The sequence below is a fragment of the Lissotriton helveticus genome, chromosome 10 (genome assembly GCF_964261635.1).
Source record: "Lissotriton helveticus chromosome 10, aLisHel1.1, whole genome shotgun sequence".
In the NCBI taxonomy this organism is placed as follows: domain Eukaryota; kingdom Metazoa; phylum Chordata; class Amphibia; order Caudata; family Salamandridae; genus Lissotriton; species Lissotriton helveticus.
The window spans coordinates 44,669,321-44,694,818 of NC_136071.1; the positions used below are offsets into that span (position 1 = coordinate 44,669,321).

Here is a 25,498-nt window from a genome sequence, read left to right on the forward strand (position 1 = left end):
ATACTCTCACAGATAAAATACTGCTGGAAATACACTGTTCCCAGCACAGCCATATACTTAATTCAAAAATTCAGATGCATTCTGTAGTCTTTTACTCTGTTGAAACTTTTCAATGGCTCTCAATGGTCTATGCGTTTCGAACATAAACTGATTTGAGGGTTCTCATCAGGACAATGGTCTCTATTCAAAAGAGCCTGGGGGTTATTTTCATTTCCCGACGTGTAAATCACTGGTAATGCAACTTATGTTAGGGCGGTTTTGGATTGCGGTCTTCCATGATTCAAGGGAAACCCGGAAGCCTCTACAATATTGAACGCGGCGTCTACACGAAAGGAACAGATTGCACGCTCGGTGCCCCGACCGACCAAGGCGGGAGCACTGGACCTCCGGCGAACGGAAACAGGCTGCGATTCTGCAGTTGACCGCCACTTAAAACATTGAAGACCGCAATCCAAAACCGCCCTAACATAACTTGCATTTCTTTGAAAAATTGTTTTTGTGAAATTTTGTGGTTAGGTTTTGTACATAAGGTCCAAAAAATTGGTAAAAATGTAAAAGTGTGTGAAAATAAATTTTGAGTAAAAATAAATAAAATAAAAAGATAATAAAAATCAGAAACATTTGGTTTGATTCCAATGTTTAGAGCAAAAAAATTGCTATATTAAATTGTCTAGCATCAGCATCCTCTTTTGTTAATCAGTAGCTTGTGGCTAAGCTGTGCTATTGGGAGCCCAGACCCAGTGGTGGACTCTACTTCCAGCAAGGCCTGCGAAAAGCACTGCTTTTCGGCTGAGGAAAAGCTTCGAGGCTAGTAAGCAATGATCTACACCCCTCCTTCCTCTACATCTTTTGTCCCTATGTGAAGTACCACGCTCCATCACTCACATTTACATTTGTAAAAGAAAATGAAACACAGAACAAAGAGCAAGAGAGAATACATGTATTTATTTTTAACACTTCTAAGGTACCTGGACTGGAACAACAAATTTGAAACAGTGCAAGAGAAAAGGTGCGACTCTCTGAATTTGGTGAACCAAACCTTGCATATCTCCTCCTCTGCAGTATCACCACGAAGACCCGGGTCAGGTTCCTCTGACCTCTGAATAAAGCTGCAGAGACTTGCTGCCTGACCCACTCTCCTCTTTGGGAATACTATAGGTGGTCCGGACCAAAAGCAACTTCTTAGATTCATTTTTCAACCAACTTGGAATACTTCCTATGCTCTCATCTTAAACTGCAATCTTTGTTGCAGGTTTGCGCAACCAAAAGGCGAGATGTACTCAGCACAGAGCTGTCCTGCAATACAAAGGCCTAACGGATACCCTAATAACCGGATTGCATGAATAAACCTTGCACCAGGCAATCCTTTGGTCCAAAATCGCTTCTAGGTCACTGAGGGTATGGGGCAGTATGTGTACAACATACCAAGGTAAAGGAATGTATGCTAGCGCCACAGGTAATGCTAGCACGTAAGCCACCATAACAAAGTATAAACATACACAATATGTACATTGGAAATGTGGTTGGCTAACTACACGCTTTGCAATTTTGCTATTTGCTCCCATTGTCATGAAAATGATCGCTCTGTCCACAAACTATGTGATTGGTGGGCAGATGGAAGAGGCAGGTGAAGGTACACAGTTTCTACACATGTGAGACTTCTCTGGTGAAGCCGAGGAGAATAGGCAACTTAACAAGAGACAGAAAAGAAAACAAGCGAGAGTGGTGGCTGCAAACGTGGACATGGCATAATACTGATTTCCAAAAACAGCTGTGAAAATAAGGCTATTGATAAAATACTCAGAAAAAAATGTAAAAGGAATTAAATAAAAAAGTAAAAAAGGACAGAGTACATAAAAAGAGATAAAGTTAACGGAATGTAATGTGCATAACTAAAGGATAAAATGGAATCAAAGGAGTAGTGTCTTTTGTGTCTTTCACACACAAAATAAATGCTTGTCATGTTTGCGTCCTTGTTTGACCAGTACTTATGAAGTCATTACTTCAGCACAAAAAAATGTTTTTGAGAGCTGAGGACTATAGGGATAGAGTAAATCGGGGTGGCACAAGTGTGGCTTGTAGGTTTATGAAAGAGCCCAAAGGTGCCATTTTGGCATCACCAGTTCTGTGCAGCTTGAGAATTCACATCCTCTTCCGGAACAGAACAGCTGTGCAGAGCGCACTTAAACTGCACAACAAAATAAAACATTAAAAAACAAGAAAAAATATAAAGAAACTTCAAGCAGGCCTTCAAAGTGCATAAGGGATATTGGAAATACATCATAATAATGTGGTAATGGAGATTGGGTGATGAGAGAGAAAAGGGAGGTCAAGCAAAGAAGACAACCAAACCGCAGAATTGGGGAAAGCACTTTCAAAGGATAAGATAGGGCAGGAAAAGAGTCATGTGTCAAGGGGGCAGGGACAGCTGAAGGGTCTCTATGAAGGAAATGAATCTGCTGGAAGGGATGTCCGCCATCTTGCATTAAAGCTTAATGCTCAAAAATTCAGGCTGTTGTCAAAAAGGAAAGACGCAAACAATCAGTGAGCTCTACATTTCTGCTGTCAACCATCTGTGATGTTTACATTTCTGTCTGTGCAGTTCTCATTGGAAAATACTGTTTCTAGCCCACCATTTTCCTAATTTTACTCAGCAAAATGAAACTTGTAAATGCTGCAGGGGTTTGCCTATGCAAGTAAAATCTTCCTCGTGGAACAGGCTTTGTTTAGGGCTCTTATGTTGCTGCTGGGGAAGGTTGTTAGAGAGAAAACCAACCCAGAGGATCCTTGTTTGGAAATAATGTCACATGAGCAGAAATAACATCACCTGAATTTGTGGCACATCCTTTTGCAGAATGTCTGGCATAGAGAGATCTGCATAGCCATCCTTCTTCTGCAACACTGATAAAGAGTTGGGATGGGGCCCTTTAAACCATCTTCACTGCTGCAGGGATATAGCTAAAGGAAGGATCAACATATGGCTTTTGAGATGCCCTGACTGCATAGCTCTCATTGGAACCATCTCCTCTGGCCATCTTATTAACTCACCACTGACTGTAATGGCAACGCCCAGAAGAAACCTGTCTTTGTATGCCAACGGACCCCCAGAAACATACGCACACATAAAGAACTGTTTATGGGCGATCACAGCTCTTTTCAGCCTACGGTCCTTCTATAGACATTATTTTTGCATTTACTTGCAAGTGGATTTGACACATATTGTGGTGGGCGAGATGATTAGAATGCTAAGACGGTGTACTTTTTACACTGTTATATCTTACCAGATATTTTTCCAAACTTCTGGGGACCAGGGTTTTAAACTTTTAAATGAGGCTGACTGAGTAACTTGCGGCATCCCTGTTTGTTCACAATTTCCCAACAAGTGTCTCGGTGAATACCTATCTCCATGTCACGATACAGGTGAGACATGGCTTGGGTGTCACACAAAAAAGGGGGGAAAGGCAAAGTGGATTAAATGCCTTCAGAAGCCACTGCCCAGCATGGAAAGGCAGGAGCTCACTATAGCCACCTAATGTGACGTCCCCCAAACAGAGGTGCTGGTGGCTGATTTTCTCTGTCACAAACTTTTGGTAGGGGTGATATGCACTGTGGAAAAGGAAATAGAGTAATTTCTTCATTTTATGCAGCTGCTTTAGCAAGAAAAACGAAAGGAAAAGGGCTAATGGAAGGGGATCTAATGATAAGATGGCTGGCCTACAGGTAGCATGGATAAGAGAGGGCCTGCACACTTATGTTCTGGCTCGGTGAGTCCTGCTCTCGATAGTGGGAAACATGAGGGGTGTGAAGTACACAGATCAGCAGACCACCCACCCATCAAGCCAGAATAGGGAGTGGCATTGCCCCAAGAGTCACTTTTCATCAATTCCGCCTTTCAATCTTGACTTGTGTGTGCAGGCGCCTGTCCTCCTGGCACACTGCGCCTCCCCGGAAGTGGCCCATGCTTGCAGCTTTAGGATCCTGCCTCCTGCTCCTGCCCCAGCGCCTCCAGCAGCATGCCCATGGGTGTGCGCTTCAGCCCAATGCTCTCCATCTTGTTCTCGATTTTGGATTTCAGGTTCCGAAGGCGCAGGGAAGCGTGGGTGAGAATCACTAGGAAAGAAGAGGTGGATGGGGGTAAGAAATTAATGCAAAGTTCAGAATAGGTCAGGACAGAAAGCTACTGTGGACAAGGACCGCCCGATACATTTCTTCCACTCACTTCACTCACACCACAGTCCCCACATATTGTCCCATTCCACACTGCTTGGGAGTTGTACCATCAGGGTCTGTCCAATGTCTTTGCGTCAGCCACTGCCCGGCCACGGGCACAGGTGGGAATCCCCAGATATTGGTCAAATTCTCTGCGAATAATCCCCTCTCAGTTAGTAAAAACTATGGCAACCTTCAGGTAACCTTTTCCCTAACGGCTCGCTGTCAGACCTTCAACATCCTTTTAACATCAGAGAAGGGTCTATAGACAAATTCACAGGCCACAATGTGATCCTGGTGAGTGTGCACTCAGGGACGGACATGAAAATCAAAGAAGGGAACGATACCACAGTATCTTACATTCTTGTGCTCTCTCCCTTACACCTGTGCGACTGTCGTGACCTAGCCGACAGCACTGGCCACCATATTAAAACACTAACTAATGTGGAGCAGCAAGCTTGTGTCTGTGGCCTGAGATGTGGGAATGGAAGGGTTGCTTCTTGTCAACAAAGGGGCCTTATGAGCAGGAGTGCATCACCTCTCCTCCCAACAAGATAGCAAATTTTAAAGTTGGAGACGGATGGGCGGATCATAGCCGTGAAGACCAGACTGCATGTGACAAGCGTGTTGAGAGTGCCATTGGACCCCGCCGTTCTTCTCTGCTGCAGCTGGTAATCAGGCACTAGTGCATGCAGAAAGCATGTGGGGTGGTTCAGGTGGCTGCCTGGGGGAAAACAACAATGTCCTTCCACAAGGCGACCACGGATACAATGGCTTTTGATAGATGCAAACTGGAGCACTTTAAGAGAAGAAGTAAAATAATATCCAAAGGCAGACACAGGAAGTGATCTCTGCAGTTGCAGCCAACAGCCTTCATCAATTTCTGTTTCTTCTATAACAGTAAAACTTCCGGGTCATTCGGAGATCAGTGTGGTGAAGCTTCTCTAGTTCCCTGAGGTGCTAATAGCATGTACCTCATTGACAACACATCTGTTTAACCAACAGATCTACAAATGTAAAGAGTTACCATAACACATTTAGATTGCTAGCAGCATTTATCCTGGTTACAAATCTTGACCTCTCAAACAACTGTGCTCAACTTTTCTTAGAAAAACTCTCCTGCTGCGCCTTGTCAATATTCAAGCTGTGCATGGACACCGGTGACGTACCTCTCCTCTCCAGTAGAAGGCACCCATGAGTGAACGGGTACAGCTAACATGCACACACTACAGCTTAACCTGTTCCTTGGTGCCAGGTGATACTCACGCAACAGAGGCAGGATGATGGCGACGAAGAAGGTTGGCAGGGCACCGCACAGCATCAGGAGGCAGTAGCTTGTGGCGAGGAGGGCCATCGAGCAGGACGTGGGGTAGTTACGGCGGAAGCGGCGCACCTCGGCCTTGTTTTCGGCTGCCCACACAAAGCCCAGGAAGGCAAGAGCCACCACCAACAGCACCAGAAGGGTTATCAGAGGCTGGACATACCTATGGCGGCAGGAGAAGAAGAAGGTAGAGTAGGAACATGAGAAGTAGATAACAAGCGAGCACATCATAAGAACGCGACCTGGGTATTTCACCAGCTTCTATATTAAAGTGGGCTTTGTAGACATCAATGCAATTTGTATTTCTTTCAGACCCTGCACCCCCATCCCCACCCCCCACCAAACCCCTTACACAGGCAGAAGAGCAGAATCAGGAAGTGTTTGCAGTTATTTAGCTGTGCGATGATATACAACTTTTCAATTTCAGGGACAGCAGCAGCTCTTGTAGGGACCATACTGCGACTGTATATTGTGCCTTGTGCTGTCCTAGTGAACGGTGGTGCTCAACTGTGATCAGTAACGGGTGGTATTTGCATCAGTGTGCCTGAAGTGGTTTGTAATGTATGTACTATGCGGGACATGGCCAGTGCTTAGGTGTGATAGGTAGCAGGCAGTATTTGCACGGGTGTGCCTGCAGGGGTTGTAATGAATGTACTATGCGTGATGGGCCCGGTGCTCAGCCGTGATCAATAGCAGGCAGTATTTTCATCAGTGTGCCAGCAGGGGTTTGTAATGTATGTACTATGCATGATAGGCCTGGTGCTCAGCAACAATACAGACTCTTTTTCTTGCAGTGTGAAGAGCAGCCGGCAGTAAAGGCTGCTGAATGTTTTGATTTGTTCTGCATTCCTTCCATCAATTGGGTGTCCCGGGCTCACTGTGCCACTGGATTCAAGCTGATGGGGGGTTAAACCCCCAAACCGGTCCTAGGATGCTTGTTTCCAGTCCAGGGAGGACCTGGCTTCGTAGTTCAGGCTAGACTGTTCCCATGAGGCACAGTGACGAGACTGATTTGCATATGACCAGGTCTAAACTGGGGTGGCATGGTGAGAAAATGAAAGATGGGTTTAACCCAGATCTCTTGACTGGGAGTGAATGTTTTGATTTGTTCTGCATTCTGTCCATCACTTGTGTGTCTATTTTTTTTTAGCAGCCATAACATTCCAAACATTGACTTTGAACAAGAGACAGTAGTAGGTCACAGTACAAGGGGTTAGAGGTTGCGATGGCCAACACTGCCTCAAATGTGGTATTGTGTGAAGATCAAAGCTAAGAAAGACATCCTACTACACAGCTAAATCAACACACAGACATATTTACAGCCAAAGAAGAGGGGAGGCAGTAATCCCTTGTGTATTGCATAAAGTGCCCTACGGGCGCAGTGTGCGTTTACACTTGCTGTTTCAACCAGCGGGCACTTTGGTATTAAAGAAGGGGTTGCAGATGCTTGTGCAGGTGCTTTTGAAGTAAAGATGGTGCTGGCGCTGTCCCAAGGGGGCCTTTTCTCATTTGCATGGGATTGTGACCCCCATTTAAATAAAAGAGCTTTTGATGCTCTATGTGCAGTTATACAGATGCAGAGGTGCAGAAGCTGTTGCGACTCACACGGATTGTTGCGACATATGGAGCAACGCACCATCAGTATGCCCAGGAGGGAGACCTTAGGACAGCGGCAGGTGATCTTAGGGAGCCCCAGGCATTCCCCGCAGACGAGTGCAGTCACTCACAGCACTTGTATGCAGTGGTGTCACAGCCCCCTTCCTCTGCTGGCCCCTCTGCACTTAAAGACCAACAGGTGGTTTCCAAACAACACTCTGCCTTTCACTGCTATGCTGTTCCACTGCAGCCAGCTGTAGAGGGAGAATTGTGTCTCTCCATAATCAATGCGCTGTCCCCACCTCGAGTGGTGTGCACTAAACGGAGGGTGCAGAGCCGCACAGACCAGGACAGAGTACCCGGTCTGTTACTGGGTGCTTGGAGACAGCAGCATACCTGGAATACTGGTGGTAAAGTGTCCTGTGCACAGGCCCAACAGGTAAAAAGCACAAAAACCTGGATTAAGCAAAGAGGCTTGGACGAGGCCAGGAGATTATGGCTATCAGATCTTACGTTCCAGGTGGGAGGGTAGAATGAGAAACTAGAGAGGTAGTCATGGAAAAACAGCCCCTGTGTTATAACATCTGTTATTCAGCACCAAGATACCCTTCTGGGCAAATGTGCGCTTTACAAATACACACATAGATTGACCCAGCCAGATCTGTAGCAATAGGTGCTTCCTCTGAAGACTATAAACATGAGGCTCATTGTCTGGGGGGGGGTCTCACTAACAAGCTGTTGCAGTTCCTTAGTCTTCTAACTGGTATCAAGTTAGCAGATATAGCCAGATGTTTTTACTGTGTTGAACAGCATAAATGGGTGAAACAGAATGTCGTACAAGTCCTGTAATGTTATGTTATGTTATGTTATGTTATGTTATGTTATGTTAATAGTTTGTTTGAGCGCACAGCTGCCCCAGCCAAGGGGCGTCCCGGCGCTAACTGTAACATGATACCAGAAAAGGAAACTACAAGAAAGGCAACCTAAGTTAAAGGAAAAAGAAAAGTCGTAATGGCTTTTCGAAAAGGGAGAAGCTCATTGATTCCACGAATAGAAACAGGCAGGGAATTCCACAATTTGGCCGCCAGTAGTCGAAAGGAGCGACCTCCGACGCGGCAGAGTCTGAACTTAGGTATGTTTACCAGATGTTGCCCTAAGGAACGCAAATTACGTTGAGGAGTGTACGGGGTTAAGAGTGGGCGAAGTAACTCCGGACTGGTACCTTTCAGGATTTTAAACGCTAAACAAAGCGTCTTAAACTGGATTCTAGCTTGAATGGGTAACCAGTGTAAGGCTCTGATGGTGGCTCTAACAGAGCATCTGCGAGGCAGCCCGACAAGAGCTCGGGCTGCTGAGTTCTGTACTCGCTGAAGACGCAGAATCTCAGCTTTGTTAGCACCCAAGAGTAACGCGCTGGCATAGTCCAAGCGCGCTAGAATTGTCGCTTGGATAATAAGCTGCCGAACAGGCGCTGGGAAAAACTTCAAAATAGGGCGAAGGCTCCTCAACAAGCCCACACAAGTCGCTGCCACCTTCTTCGTGTGGCACTGGAAATTAAGATCTGCATCCAGCCATGTGACTGCATGTTGTACAGAATACCCCAAGATGTGCATGCAGTTGCTGCTGTGTAAAGAGAAACTCATCGCATTCCCAGGCGTACGCAGCGTCTTAAGTCAGTATTGTCCTAGTGCAGCCCAATGGTTATGATAAAGGCATTTCTTAAGCATCACTTTAGGCCATGGAATGGGAGCTTGCCTTTGCCCAAGAATAGTGGAATGTTTCCCGATGTTTCTTCATTCTGTCTGTCTTCTAAGGTGGTGAAACACTGCCGTGATGCCTCTTGGCACTAATCCGGACCATGCAACATTGTCAACCGGACAGCCTGCATGGAGACCAGACAGTTCTTCTGCCATATATGAAAACACATGTGGGTGAGAAGTTGCTTTGGCACACTGTGCAGCTTATTCCAGATATGGGGGGCTTTGTTAGAGAATGCTCTGCCCCCAGTTATTTACCTCTAAACTCCCAGTGTTTGCAGGCCCATGTTTTCAGCTGCTTCAGGGATACATCCAGGGTGATAATTTTAAAGCTGATCTTTTAGAAAGTATTAGCCCTGCTTGCGGTAGGGCATGGGTGCCCATAAAGGCCTATGAGGCCAGATGACAATTTAAAGAGTAGCCACTGAAGAGGGAAGGGGGTGCATAGTCAGCTGCACAGAGGAGTGCAAGGGAGAGAATCTGTAGCGCTTGAACATACAATGAAACTAGAAGCATGAGAATGATCTGAACAGCTCGTCAAGGGAGAAAACACATTAAAAAACAGGTGAAAGGACTTGCCTTTGGTTACACCACCACCCACGACCTTAGGGCTGGAGGAAAAAGTACTTATGTGTGGTCTAAGACAAAGGAGTTCACCAATATCACTACAAGATCTCCAACAACCATCTCCAGTAGTACCGGAGGACTGATCTTGTGAAAGGATGCTTTCAGATCCCATGGAATGCGGACCGCTATAAATGTTTAGGCAGCAAGGAACCTCAAGTCACCTAGCAATGATTTGATTAGATGTTTTATTTTCTATAGCGCTCGTATGCCCTGAGGCGTCTTGGCGCTGCTTATATGACAAACTATTGCTGGTTAGTGGTGTCCTACGGTTAGTTTTTAAAGAACCAGGTTTTCAATAATTTCCTAAAGGAAATTATTTTTTTTTTAGATTTAAAAGGTAGCATGTTTCATAGCTTGGCTGTTACGGCTATGAAACTCCTCCCTCCGCAATGTGCTCTCTTAGTTCTAGGGATCACCAAAACCTTGTCAGCAGATGATCAAAGATTTCTTCCTGGAATGTAACAAACAAATTGTTTTTTTAAGCAGTCTGGGCCTGCCTTGTGCAGTGCTTTATAAGCAAGACAAAGAGATGTAAATGTGATCCTTTTGGCAACTGGAAGCGAATGCAGTTTCATTGGACCATGCAATGCTGATTGATGCCTAGCAATGTCCAAAAGCAGCCGGGCCGCTGCATTTTGTAAAACCTGTAATTTCTGTAGGAGTCCTTTTTGTATGTTTAAATATAGTGCGTTGCCATAATACAATTTGGATTAAGCCACGGTGGACTCAACCGTTTTCTGCAAATCCCTAGGGATGAAGGGAAGTATTTTCCTAATCATCTTGAATGTTATGATCAACAGTGTTGAACCCGTTACATGAAAGGGTAAACCCAAAAATCACTGGGACCTGGGTATAAGATAGTACAATAGTGGGTGGTCCCAGTAACGGTACATCGGTTCAATTGAGAAAACTTTTAAAAGATTTTTGGAAGTGCCCATCATTGTAACTGGGAAATCTTTTGGCTAAATGATATGCCAGTTAAATAGGATATTGTGATACACACTATACTCTAACTTCACATACCCCACTACTTCCACCCTAAAGACAGACTTTTCTGTATTCTTTTCCCTCTTCCTGCTGGGCACTTCCAAGAATCTTTTTAATGTTTTCTCAATTGAAATGCATGTTCAGTGTGATTAAATAACACTGTTGCAAAAATATATATGTTTTCTTTGATTTTGTAAACACGTGATTATATATATCTTTCTAACACTGTTGGATGTACTGTTACTGGGACCACCCACTATTGTAAAACAGTGTTGAAGGCCGCTAAGAGATCTAATAATATCAGGACAGCCTTCCCTCCCGAATCTAGAATGAATCTTAATTATTCGGAAGCCATTATAAGAGCTTTTTAAGTACTATGTGCTACTCGTAACCCGAATTGCATTGGATCCAGTATTTCATTCGCTTTTATAAAAGTGACTTGCTGGACGTTCAATGCTTTTTCTAGGACCTTTGCCGGAAACGGTAACCTAGAAATGGGCCTATAGCTACTGGGTTCCTGCACATCCAGATTTATGTTTTTTGAGCAGAGGGAGTATAGAGGCCATCTTCCCGTTCCCTGGAAAATGGCCTGTTCTGATGATTTCATTGAAGAAATTAGTCAGCTTCTCACTTATAATTTTTGGTGTCCGGTTACTATTCTGGACAGGCATGGGTCTCGCGGCAAGCCAGAGGTGGTTGTAAGTATTAGCTTGTGTACGGGTTTTATTTTCAGAGGAGAGAAGTTCTCCCATCTTTTAATATCTGGACAATTTTTAAGAGTTGTTTGATCTACTGTATAATTAAGACTCTTGTTAGTAAATGAACTAAATAAATATTCCACTTTTCCTCGGAAGAACTTAACTAGAACATTACAGAAGCTCTGACCACCATTGCTGCTTATAAGTTCAGGTACTTTTGCTAAGCTTTTCACTGTGCGGAATAGCTCTTTATTGGAGTTTTTAGACTCGACTATCTTTTCAGTAAAATACTTTTTTTTCTTCCAAGATTAGTCTTTTATAATCTGTAATAGCTAGCAAATAAATCTTCCTGACGACTGAGTGGTATTTGGCTCTCCATTGTCGTTCTTTTCTTCTGCAAAGCTGTTTTTGCAGTCTAAGCTTATCTGAGAACCACGGTTCTAAAGGGATTTCTCGTCGCTGAGAGATCAGTTTTGTGGGAGCTAGGGAGTCGGCTGTAGACTTGATCCAAGAAGAATATGAAGAGATTGCTAACTACATCCGATGTAAAACTTGTAGAATTTGCTAAACAAGATTTAAACTCAATGGGGTCAATGTTCTTCCAAACACGACCTTCAAAAACAGGCTAACAAGACTTTACTGTGGCCTGTCCATGGGCAAATCCACACCTTAATGAGTCTAAAATAGCATTAATCACCTGGAAATCTTTCAGAATTAGATGCAGGCAAAAGCTGCCATAAAGCAGGTGGGTTCAGATTCACCTTCTTAATTCATCAAGCTACAGTGAGTGTAAAATAAAGACAACAGAAACCAGCATGGTAAATTAGTAGAATTTCTTTACTTTAAAAAATATGACAAAACATTAACCTTAGGTCAAACCTTTGCTCCCAACCACAAGAAAAGAAAGGCTCAAATGAATATTCAATGTTCGTTAACTTACGTACTTCTTCCTTAGTATGGAGATATACTATAGATGAAGTGTAAAGCAGATCTTAAATAGAATCTGAACAAATATTGAGCCTTTCTCAAATAAAAATTTAAAAACAAAAAGAACCTACCCTCCTCGAAAATTAAATATTACAGACAAAAGAGACGGATGTCTACTGAAAACTAAGAGTAGTCTCTGTATGGTGCTTTAGGGCATAAGGAACAAAGTTGTGCCCTAAATATAAACCATAGAAATGTTGGTAAGTTACTGTGCTAATAACTGGTATCTAATGTGCACTGATGTTTTCGATGAACCACCTTGAACTGCTCTACGTTTATATAAGTTAAACTGTTAAGTATTTGTGCATGTATTTATATTCCAGTGTCTTGGAGAGCACTGCAAACTAAGAGTACTTGCCTGAGAGAACTGTGGAAGAATGAAGAGAACAGAGGGTCGTGAAGAGACAAAGGAGGGACCAACAATCAATACTTACCAAAGTCAGATGCAATGAACTAAAGAAAAAAATGCAAGAGCAGAAATCCCTTGAGATAAAGGTCTATAATTTCAACCAGTCTTAGGCGTACATCTGGTGAGGGGGACCAAGAACAATATCTGGAATCAAACAGTCTGCGGAGACCAAGCCGTACCAGGAACGGAGAAAGTAAATTTTAGGCCTCGTCTAAGCTCTAGGATATCTTGTTTGATCCTTGGTGTTTGGGGACAGATTTCCACGAGAGAAGCCCTGAGCATGAAGTGATCTACTCCCAAATTTCCACGAGAGAAGCCCTGAGCATAAAGCGATCTACCTCCAATTTTTTGAGTGTAATAGCGAAGTAGCCAGCAGATTAACAGAAGATTACACCAGGCATATGGATGGACAATAGAGCCGGATGAGTTTTGTAAAGTATATAGGCGCATGAACAGGAGTGGACTTGGGTACCATGCAGCTATCTGTAGTGTGATCTTTCTTTGATTGAAAGCCCGTCTAGTGGTCTGAAAGTTAGTGTGATGAGATCTTTTGACCCAGGCCATAAATAAGCCCACAGCTTGACTCTAACTTTGTGAAGATTTTGATGCATGTTCCTGGAGAAACCAGTCAGTAGGTTTTTACAATATTCAAGGGAAGATATCCCCACTGCAGTACTAACACGATCTTTAGCAAATCTGGACAAAACCGAGGATGCCCGCAAGCAGGTGAGGAAGATGAGAGACACCTTCGGCCACTAAATTCACACAAGAGTGAAAGAGAGACTGCACTTAAAAGTAATACCCTGACTTGCAAACCTTCTGGACTGGTTTCAGAGTTCGACCATGGTGCCTACGCAAATGAAGTGGAGCAGGAAACGTTCAAATGGGTCCAGGAGTAAGATTGTTGGCATCTGACTGTTCAAACAAAGCAAATTATGATGCATCAAGATTAAACATCCTTCAGACAGGTAGCTATCCGACGGTGAATCCAAATTTGTTCTTTCAATTTCAAGTAGGTCGGGTTTTCATCAGTATACATCTGAAACTCACAATTATCTGCCTCCAAAATTGGTTAATGTAATGCCAGAAAAACATGGAGAAGACAAAGTGGTGAAGGGCAAAATATCAGAGGGGAATGTACTTAGTTTAACTTGGTAGGTTCGGTTAGTCAGAAATTAACTGCACCTAAGTAGGTCTGGCGCTCCCAGTCCTACATAAGACAGTAGCCGACCTATGAGAGAGTTTATGCTCAATGGTGTTGAACACCACTGCGGTGAGGAACACAATAGTGTGTGGCAAGCAACGACAAAGGATTATTCATTTTGAAAATACAAGGAAAGAGACTTAGTATGACCCTTGAAATTCTTCAGATTGGGCACCGAATGCTATGGATGCTGAAAAGAGACCTTAGGCACACTAATGGTTGAACTCAGTTCATTCAGGACCAGTGAGAGACTATCACAGCGCAATAAGTATGTATACATGGTTCTTCTCCCATGGCCACATTGGGCCTGACCTCTTACCAGTAAAGGTAGTCTGATTTAAAGGCATAAGTAGGTCCAACGCTGCACAATCACTGAAACAACATTTTCTTTGGGGCTGCAAATCCCATGAATTCAATATAAAACTGACTTTTTTGTGTTTTAATCATGTTGTATGGTAGTGTGCAAAGTTGGCTAAAATGTGTTTGGAGGTCATGATCTCTGAACCATTTCTATTTAATCTGTATTTTATAGAATTGAGAGATTGGGCAACACTTGTTGGAAGAAGCGCAAGTTAAGCAGAGGCAGTCCAAGATTCCCAAACATAAAACAGGTGCAGGATAGTTAGCAAGTAGTGCAGTGCTCCTTCACACACACAAACAAGAGGTACAACATAGGTGCCAGTAGCACATGCATCCTACCAGAGAAAAGGTATGGCACAGGCAACAGCAATGCATGTGTCTGCGTCCCCTAGTAGTATCACTGCGTATATGTTTGTCTTAAGGGGAAGGTCGCTGACGAATACTCAACAACAGGTGCAGCGACAGACATATGGGCTGTGAAGCACACACAACCTAACGAACTAGTCCAGTAACAAGATGCAAACTTGATTCATTATAAGAATATATGATGTAAGATTCTAAAACAAGGCGTACAAGCAAGTCTTAAAACTCGCCAACTTGTCCTGGAAAAAAGCAAGTCATGTATTTGAAAACAGATCGGAGGAATATGAAGGAGAGAAACGCAAGATAAACAAACACTTGTCAACTTAAAATTTAAAAATATACAAAATTGTGACAAATAGAATACTGTTATATTATTGTGTGCTGTATGGTGAGTACAGAGAGTATCCTTCAGAGATGCTGAACATGATGAATGTTAACAGTTGTCTGGAACAGTCTGCCTTTGTCTCCATAAGGGCCTCAAATAGTATTTATTCTGCTCATGGTGACTCCTTCCCGGCAGGTTAGCCCGCCCTTCTTTATTCAGTCCGAGCACCAAGATGTTTTCAGGCAGATGATCGCTTGTAGTATTAACTCACATCGTCTTTATGCGAACTTGAATAGAATGTTGGCTTTTATGTGGCCACGGGAGGATAGGACAACATAAAACTACATAAGGCTTATTGCCATCACCTAATCCGAATTCAAATCCAAAGTGCATGAGTAGCAACTCCAAAGAAGTTGTCTAACTTACACCAAGAAGGCTTAGATAGGACTGCTTTCCTGATTATCATAAACACGTCCATTAAATGAATCTATGAATTAATTTTACATTTCATGTTAAACAATTCACAAACTTGATGATTGTGCAGGATACAGCATGAATATCTTCCTTCATCCAAATTCAGTACCACCCTCAAGAGCTCATATTGTGTCGACGTTTTGGTCCACTTATTAGCAATTCACAGAGACCATCCTCAGGACTTAACTCATTTCCTCTGAAATCCCAGAAAACTTTCAACATCTTGCAAATCCTTTGCGGGCAATGCTCCCAAGATATGGAACTCCATCCCCCACACATCAGAATGACTGCATCCTTCCCGAAATTCAAGAAGTTACTCAAAGTCCTCTTCCTCGATCGTTCCGGAACTAACTTGAACTCAACCTAGACTTTAAAGTTCCATATTCTCGTTCACCCCAGAGCTGATTGACTTGCCTATGACTCTCCGCCCTGTTTCACGCCTGGCTGCTATTGTACAGACTGTACTCACTCTTGTGCTCATTGCCTTGTTTTTTTGTCCGCATTGTCTGTCTAATGCCTTTATACTTGCTGTGAAGAGCTCTGATACCCTCGGGTCCAGCTAGCGCTATACAAAACTTTAATAAATAAAATAAAATAAATAAATGGAGGTCCAACAATTCATGGGTAATCAGAAGATTAGCACAAAGCTGAAATCACTCAGCATTGCGATACCATCCGATGTACATTATCGTCATGAGAGGGTTTATGTAAACCACTCTTCTCCAATTGGATTCTTATTCACTGAACTGACAGCCATAGCTTCTTTTCCTGTCCTCAATCAGATTCTATTCAGTAAAATCATCAGGGCCCAGACTTCAAGAATACTCTATCCTTTAGCCTTTGGGATTGCTTCCTTGATGTATATATTGTTTTAACTTTGTCCATATGTGTTGTATCTTTAAATGTATTTTTTTTTTTTAGAAGGAATTGGTGATGAGGTTGAAATGTCCCATCCAAAAGGGGGCATAAATTGGGTACTTGTATATTAAAATTATGTTCTATATTAAAGTATTGAATAATCGAAATATTTATGTCCTCTGTTTGTGAATTGTGTAAAATGAAATACAAAATTAATTAACAGATGAATTTAATGGACATGGGGAACTTTGTTGGTTTTTATAGTGTGCTGGTCACCCCAGCCCCTTGTGAGGATATTGTTCAGGGTACACCCCACTGGTGATGCAGGATTATCAGAAACCATCAAGGAGATCTAGAAAATGACACTGAAAGAATCATTGCCTCATCAGTTTAAAGCAAGGCTGTAAGAGCCTGACCACTATTTTTACAAATGGCTCTAGTTAGGCTATTCGATAGGGCGTGAAGCAAAACAGACTTTACACCTAGGAATAGTGACACTGATCAACATTCAAAGGAACCCATAGGCACCGGCCGTCGTCAACTTACAAACCGGATATCTCAAAATGCTTCAAAGAGAAAGTCATAATTGTGTCTTAGAGTAACGTTAACAAAAATGTAACACCCAGTATAGGCCTTTCGGACACCGTAGAATATGGATTTGCATGTTGCTGAAGCTTACCCCAATTAGAAACTACCAAGGCAGAGCCTGCACTCATTAATAGCAACATAGGCCAATAACGGATTGACAACAAGAACTTGGAAAGTTTGTCTCCATCTTCCAATTGTTACCAAGTCTCTGGCCTTCTACAATGACACCAGTCTTTCCTCCAAAAAGATAATCCTGATGGCTTGATAAAGGCTGTGTTCAAAATCAAGCTTCTTCCCATCCAAACAAACTTGTTGCTAAGATCCAATTGCCTTGGGCAAATGCCTTAGTGGTCAACCTCCCAGACAACACTCTAACCCCACTGAACACTGCCCTTCATGCAGCATCTGGATGATCGTAGGTCAAGGCCAACTTGAACACATCATCTGTGTTGATCTCATTTCCCTTCGTCCATCCTCTAGAACCTGCAGGGTGGTCTAGGGCGCCACCCACACCAGTAAAAGCCACTACTTATAAAAGTGAAAGTCAAACTTCCATGAGGCAGCCAAACCATCTGCTGTTCCTCCTTGGCAAGACCTGAAATCTACCAAGCCATGATTGTCTATAGAGCCGGTATTATCAATATCATATTGAACTGCCGAGATGTTATTTTCTATAGAAGTGACTTCCTCTATATATTGCCTTCTTCTGTAAGCCACTTTACTTTTGATAAAGCCTCTTAATGTACATTTAAATGCATCCCATATTATACCTGTTGGAGCTGTACCTTTATTGATGTTGAAAAAGTGGCGAGTTTCTAGCTGTAAGAATTCAATATCCTCTGATAATGAGAGTAAAGATCTATCGAAGGACCAAGTTCTTGCAAGAGGTGGCATAGCATGTTTTAATACTAATTTGATTGCTGAATGGTCAGAGAGGTGTATTGGGATATAGTGTGTTAAGATAATGTCATCAGCCAAAGCTCTACTAGTGAGAATAAAATCAATTCTGGATTTGTGTCTATACTTAAAATTTCTAAATGAGAAGTCTTGCCTTTGACCCTCTCTAACCCGCCAGATGTCGACATATCCATACTGGTTCATTAAACCTAAAAGACAGTCTCTAGATTTGGAGATAGATTTTTGTCTACTGTTAGGGGATTTGTCCAGAAGTGGATTCAAAGTAATATTGAAGTCCCCCGCTATAATCACTGGGTCTGGAAAATTTAACAAATGATTAAATAGGGTTTTTAGTACTGGGGGATCATCAATATTTGGACCATAATAGCCTACAAGTGTTAACTTCATTTCACCGATCTCTACTGCTACAATGGCCCATCTACCTCCCGAATCAACTTTCTGTTGGTTTATCTTAACCCTTACTGATTTCTTAAAGAAAATCGAGACCCCCCTTGTATTAGATCCTTGTGTAGTTGAAACAGATGATTCTATCCACCTACTCTTTCGAACCAGCTCGAGTATCTCGCTCTCGGTTAAGTGTGTCTCCTGGAGGATAATGATCCCCGCATCGGAATCTCCTAGATATTGCATGATTTTATTAGCACGAGGCCTGGTGCGGAGACCATTAACGTTCCAGGATAATAATCTAAGTCTACTCATTGTGTTGCGAGTTTGGATTGTTTGATGAGACTGGCAAAGAAACTAGAGATCTATGTGAGAATTTATATACAAGCTTGTTGTTATGCTTGAGATGAGTATCAAACATTGTATTTAAAAACTTATTTGGAAAAAAAGATTGGAGCTCATTCTTTAAAGTGTGATTGTGACCCAACACCCCCCGTGCCCTCCCACCCCCCCCTCCTACCCTGGGAAAACCCTGTACTCACCAACCGGAAGTTTCCCGGAAGTAAGTGCCCCTAGTTCTTCCCCATCTCGACCCTATGTGCCTCTTATATTTAACGTGTGACTCGCCTTTAGATATAATATTTTGTTTTATGGGCAAATATTTTGTATTATTATTTTTTTTTTTCTTTCCTTCCCTTTTCCCTTCTCTTTTTTTTTTTTCCCTTTCCCATTTCCCCATGTTGAATTGGATAGACTAAAGCACGCTTTATCGGCAACTCTGGAGAAACGTGTCCTTCAAAGATGGGAGGCAAGTAAGCTTTCACATTTCCAATATGGTGAAGGGGCAGGGAAACTACTTGCCTGGAAAATAAAATCTGACCGGGTTCGCAACAACATTTCCTCTGTTTCATCTGCGAGGGGTACTTTCACTAGGGATGAAGATATAAGAGCGGCTTTTAGAACTTTCTTTCAATCCATATATCAGGACGATCTAAATGTTACTCAGAATGACATCATGAATTGGTTGGGAGAAATCTCTTTACCATCTTTAACACCGGAACAGAGCCGCTCACTGGATGATGAAATAACCACCACAGAGGTAGAGGAGGCAATAAAGAAAGCAAAATCTGGTAAAGCTGCTGGATCTGATGGCCTGCCATGTGAGCTATATAAAAAACTTATCACAGAGGTCTCTCCAGTTCTAGCTACCCTATTCAATCAAATTCTAAGAGAAGGCGAATTGCCACCAGAATCATGGAATAATGCCACTATAACCCTCATCTTGAAGCCTGGCAAACCATCCTCAGATTGCGGCTCATATCGGCCTATCTCTATTTTAAACGCCGACTACAAAATCTTTGCCACTATATTGGCCAGTCGCTTGAGCCGGGTAGCACCTGTTACTATAGATCCGAACCAAAAAGGGTTTATAAAGGGTAGACAGCTATGTGAGCTCACTTACGAACTATTAGGCTCTATTGACATAGCTATAAAAGAGGCCATCCCCTTGACTGTCCTCACGTTGGATGCTACCAAGGCCTTCGACAGGGTGAACTGGTTGTACCTGTCGGAGGCCTTGAGGAAGTTCAACGTAGGGGAAAGATTCCGCAGAACGATAGATCTGTTATATCGCTGCCCATCTGCTTCACTCCTGATAAATGGTGGTTTGACTGAGCCATTCAAAGTTACGAGAGGAACCAGACAGGGTTGTCCCCTGTCCCCCCTCCTTTTTTATATATATATCGAGCCATTTGCCCAAACATTAAGAGATAATATACTCATAAATCCTTTTACTTTTGGTGGCTGGGTTAAAAAGGTGGCACTTTATGCGGATGACATTATGATTTTTACAACAAATGATGACGAAGCATACCCAGAGATAATTGACCTAGCCCTCAAATTTGGCAAAGTTTCAGGCTACGAGATTAATGCCTTAAAAACAGAGTCAATGTCCTGGAATACTAATAGAACTAACAATAACGAGACATCTAAAACCCAAATTCGCTACCTGGGGATAAACATAATTAAAGATATTAACTTGATTGCTTCTCTAAACTTCAACAAAATAGCTGCAGAATGCCGGAAACTGATGAGAGACTGGTCACACCTCCCGCTTACAGTTCTGGGTAGGGTTAACCTGGTGAAGATGAGTATCTTACCGAAGGTTTCTTTTCTGTTTAATTCAATCCCACTTTTTTTTTATCCAAAGTTAATTTCAAAGCTACAGAGCGCGATTACCAGCTTTATTTGGAATAGTAAGAGTCCTAGAATTTCGTGGAAGAAAATTAGACGTCGAATGGAGAAGGGAGGGTTGGCCGGTCCAGACCTTCAAATCTATGCATGGGCGTTTCAGCTCTCGCACACACGTATGTTGCTTAAAACTCCTACATCAACAGGGATGGGCCTTCTCTTTTCTACACTTTTGGAATGTGAAAGTGTAGACCACAATGGTTTCTTGTTTAAATTTGGAGACCCCAAATTCTTTAAAAAAATAAAATTGAAAGTTTTACAAGGTATTGCACATACTTGGTATAAAGTGAGGCAATCGACCAATATTGGCTACTACTCTGGTAAGGCTCCTATATGGAACTTACCAGCTCCTCCTTTATGGACAACGGAAGCACTTACCAATCCGTTAATAGAAGCTGGTATCTACAGATGGGATGATCTGTTTATGGATGGATCACTGCTTTCTTGGAACTATTTAATTAATAGAGTAGGCCCTAGTCTCTCGAGATTTAAATATATTCAGATCTCCAGCTGGTCACTGTCATATAAAGAGCTGCCAGCACGGATTAGTAAGTGGTTACAGCGACCTGGTAACATGTCTTCTAGACAGCCCAGTGGCAAGGAAAGAAATCTCTTGTTGGTATAACAAAATAATTGATGAAGTAGATGCTAACTTTCATTTACCAACATCACTATGGGCTGAACTAATGCCAGGTTTGGATGTGGAGGAGCTTTGGATGGCTTCTTGCTTAACACTCTGGGACCTTGTCAAACCTGCGTGGCTTCGTAGGAACCACCTTTTCACTATACATAGGGCATACTACTCCCCGCAAAGGTTGACTAAGTTTTCATTAACGGGCCCAGTCTCATGTCCTAGATGTGGGTTAATCGCAGCATCAGACATCCATATGCTCTACGACTGTCCAAACGTATCCGGTTACTGGCAAGCCATTAGTAATAATTTATCGCAATCTTTGGGTGAACATATCTCAATAGACCTTGCCCTTGTCATTTTTGGTCTTAAAAGTAAAGCTCGTAATGCAGCAACCAACTTATTATTCTATGCCATTCTAGCGGCACGCAGGGAGATATGTAGACACTGGAAGGATGCTCAACCACCAACAGTGTATGAATGGCAAACATCACTTCTTCGAATTTCCAAACTCGACCTAGCCAGAGTAGGAAATCCCAATAGTAGAGCTTTCTGGGGTATGCTCGGATAGTTATGACAAACCTGTTTTTTTTTTTTTTTTTCCCCCAGGTCCAATGATTAATGCGCGCATTACTTATCCTTGCTACCACGGCTAAGAACCTTGGTGGTATGGGGGTCTCGATAACTCGGGCTCTATCTACTAAGGCACTGCCCTAAGTGAGTTAGGATCTGGCCTGTGTTCACTGTGCTGATGGGAACTGGTCTTCCTCCCTAAAGAATTCTCCCACCAGTAATAAGCTGAGACAGCACAAAACGCGACCATTCATCCTCTTCAGCGGCCTTTTGGTTTTGATAGATTGGAGCTATGCACGCAAATGATTAAAAAAAAATTAAAAAAAAGACCTGAAATCTAGGAAACACACAAAGAACACATAGTGCAGCAGGCCTTCTCCTTTCACAGTATGGAAGGATACCCCTTTCACCCAGGACTCTCCCAATTACTACAATACTTCACCAAAGAGGAGGTGATTCAGCCTTCCGACTTAACTTCCACCATAGAGACTGAGTTCTAATCCCTGCTTTAGCGCACAACCAAACATTGCAGGATTTTGGTGTAATCACTCAATACCGTTATGCCACAAACTATCAACATTTGCAAAGTAATATAAATAAAAATGATAAAAAATAACTGTAGAGACCCAATTATATTATATTCCTCTCCAACACACCATGATTTGTTGAATCTGGCTTCATCCTGCCCTCACACCGAACATATTGGCCTATATTTGAGGCACTTGTGTCAATAAAATATTTCTCTGTAACACGCTTGGTGGCTTCATGGGACTAGATGTCCAGCATACGATCCAATTCACAAACCTGGGATGTGCAATTTGCAAACTCCCTAGATTGTGATCAGTAATGCAATTTGTGATGCAGTCTACATATTAAGTTGCATCACAAACTGTCCCATCGCAGGAGTTTGAAACATGACCTGCCTACCTAATACCGATTAGGAAGGTTGCAATTTGCGACAACCCATCATTAACTGCGAATGCAAGGATGCAGAAATAATCCTATGCATACATTTTTTCAATGGTCTTGGAATTCACAAATTCTTCTCCCCTGGTAGGGGTTAATGTGCAGTCTAGGTAGAGTGGCACAGACCAGAGCAAGGAATCTAGACACAGTGACATGTCAGCCTTCACAGTGACATTTCAGCCTTCACAGTGACATTTCAGCCTTTACCCGACTCACCTAACTATGAGAATTAACCATAGCTGCCACTGGTCCCATTCCATATCCGACACCCCCAGACAGTCCTGGATTTCAACCAACAACAGTTTGCATGCTGGGATAATTCAGCTCATACGCATAAAGTTCAAAGAACAAGACAAATCAAGGTGCTTAAAAAAGAGAGGATTTTTAGCTTATAATTGCAAAGCCCAGAATGCAAAGTGCTGTTGGCTAACACTTCAAAGTAAGGTTGAGGATGTTCCACGTAGCAGGGGGCCAATTGGCAGCTATCAGTGGTGCCCCAGCAATATCTCATCCCTCAATATTTAAACCTCCTAGGATAGCAGCCAGCAGGTCAGGTGCAGTAAGTAGTGGTTGCTCTACTGGTGCTATATAAGTGCAAACCTTTTTCCTTTCTCTATCCCTCCACTATCCTTCTCAATCCAAATACCTGACCTATCTACCACTCAAATTATAGCAGGTACTGGGCACACTTACAAGAAAAAACAGTATTGATACTGAGAGAATTACATCAAAGTACGTCGACACCGGTGGTATGACAAACACGTTGTTTTATGTGGATATTTTCTTCAGAACATACAACGCCAGCCCACATGTGTTTCGTCAACAGGGGGATACCTGTGACTCATCAGGGCTGAACAGGCGGGAAGAGTAATGCTAGTTACCGGTGATAGTTCCAATCCGGTCGACGGGTAATGCAAGGGCCGTTGGTACGGTATGTAAGGATGCAGGCGAATAAACACAGGCGGGTACGTCTGTGTGGCAGAGACATTCTGGTGTCCGGTCTCGGCGGTGCTCGTCTCGTATGTGTGAATCAGAGCTCTGAACGCCTGTTCAGCCCTGATGAGTCACAGGTATCCCCCTGTTGACGAAACACGTTTCGGCTGGCGTTGTATGTTCTGAAGAAAATATCCACATAAAACAACGTGTTTATCATACAACCGGTGTGGACTTACTTTGATGTAATTCTCTCAGTATCAATACTGTTTTTTTCTTGTACGTGTGCCCAGTACCTGCTATACGTTTCTCCAGTGCCAAGGTTTCTCTTCTTCGGCTCTTAAGAGGTTTAGGGAATTCCTCTATACTGGTTGCACCATCTTAATCTGTACAAACCGACTACTTCCCAATATTTGTTTGACTGCTAGAGCGCCAGAGTCCTGCTTTCTTCCTCTACCACTCAAATTACTTTCATAGTTTCACTATCCTAATTCACCACTAATCCTTCTTGGGTTCAGAAGTAGCGTGCTACTCGCCGAAAAAGCACTTTGACGCCTTGTCTGGGGTAGTAAGCGCTATATAAATGCAATTAAAATACAATATTGTAGCTGCAGAGGAGCACAGATCTTGTGTGCTGTGGCACGTCAGCCTCACTCTCCAGAGGACAGCTCCCAGCAGATCAGCTTCAGCAGGGTGTGATCAGCTGCAGAGGAGCACACGTCTGGGGTGTAGCGCCTACACTCGGCGCTGTGCATCGCCAGCTAAGCGCTATCCTCACCCTCCCACGGAGATCAGCAGCAGCTGCAGCAGGCAGTAGTTGCTCTGGTAGTACAGCAGGTTGTTGATGACTCGGTGGTTCCAGCGCTGGAGGTCCCGGATGTCTGGGGGGCTGAAGCGAGCCGAACCCAGCAAGAAGTCCTCCAGGGTCCGCACCGGAGGCAGCTGCACCTCCGACATCTTTACAACAAGGCAAACCAGCAGGGCGGAGCGGAAACTACATTTCCCATCAGGCACGTTGACAGGTCAGCTGTGTCCATCATAGGAGGCTTAAGCAATGGCATGCCGGGAAACGTAGTCTTTTGTCAAAACATCAAGCGGTAACGCCCCTCCCGGAAACAGCCCTCAACGCCGAGCATGCCGGGAGATGTAGTTGTTACGTTCACGTCGGTAGGCATGACAGCGAGCAACAATGATGAAGTTTACCACGTGGCGAATAGGCTAGTGTTTTTTCGCTCCTCCAGCATGCAGGGATGCGTATTTTTTGAATCTTCTATAATCTACAGTACGTGCATGTAATGAATTTATAGATTTCTTCAAAAAATTGAAGGGCGTCGGCCTAAAATTCCAAAGGAATTCCAACTGGGAAATTGACCGCATTTCCAACTGAGCCAGCTGAAATAAATGAACAAGTACTCAGAATTTTGGACGAATAGGCTAATGTTGGTTTCAAAATGCTGTTTCACTGTTAAAATGCAAAGAGTGCCTATATTTGACTATATTCACTTAAAAGGTTAGACCAGTCATTATATAAGACATGCAAGCGTGTCAACATTCTTAATTTAGGAGGCAGACTTTGGATTCTTTAGAACTGAGAATTATTTCTATTTTGGCTTCCCACGTGTAGAGTGTGCATTCTAGTTTATGCACGTCACGTCAGACGTGACGTGCGGCGGCCATGTTGGCGCGCTGCGCGCGCATCCCCCATTGCGCGCCGGGGATAACGAGAGAACGGCAGCGCCGGCCGGCGCTCCTCCATTTAGCGTGAAATTAAATATATAAATAAATCACTTACTGGAACACAAAGAAGTGGTCTGCCTGTTATTAAACCAGCAACTTTACAGTGGCGACGAGGATGGGATGCTCCAGCTGACCACCCACGTGGAAAGGGAAGAAAAATACAAGGACACCCATGTGGACAGCAGCAGGGTAGGAAACCCCACACACTATACAGCAGGAAGCTGAGCTGCCCCACACAGCCCACACTGCAGAAGGGTCATGGGAAGGCACAGCTGAGCCACCACACGAGCGGAGGAGCGTGGCAGTGCCACAGACAACTGAGAGGCGGCGAAGAGGCTGGAGA

General features: G+C 43.3%; 1 protein-coding gene across 1 annotated transcript; it reads right to left on the reverse strand.

The window, feature by feature from the left end:
• Positions 1–926: 926 nt before the first annotated feature.
• PRAF2 (PRA1 domain family member 2) lies at positions 927–24,529 on the reverse strand. The gene is made up of 3 exons (XM_078664722.1): positions 24,197–24,529; positions 5,476–5,693; positions 927–4,110 (listed from the first exon to the last, which is right to left on the reverse strand). The coding sequence occupies exons 1-3, from the start codon at positions 24,373–24,375 to the stop codon at positions 3,971–3,973; spliced, it is 537 nt and encodes a 178-aa protein (XP_078520848.1). The 5' UTR covers positions 24,376–24,529; the 3' UTR covers positions 927–3,970.
• Between the last annotated feature and the right edge of the window lie 969 nt (positions 24,530–25,498).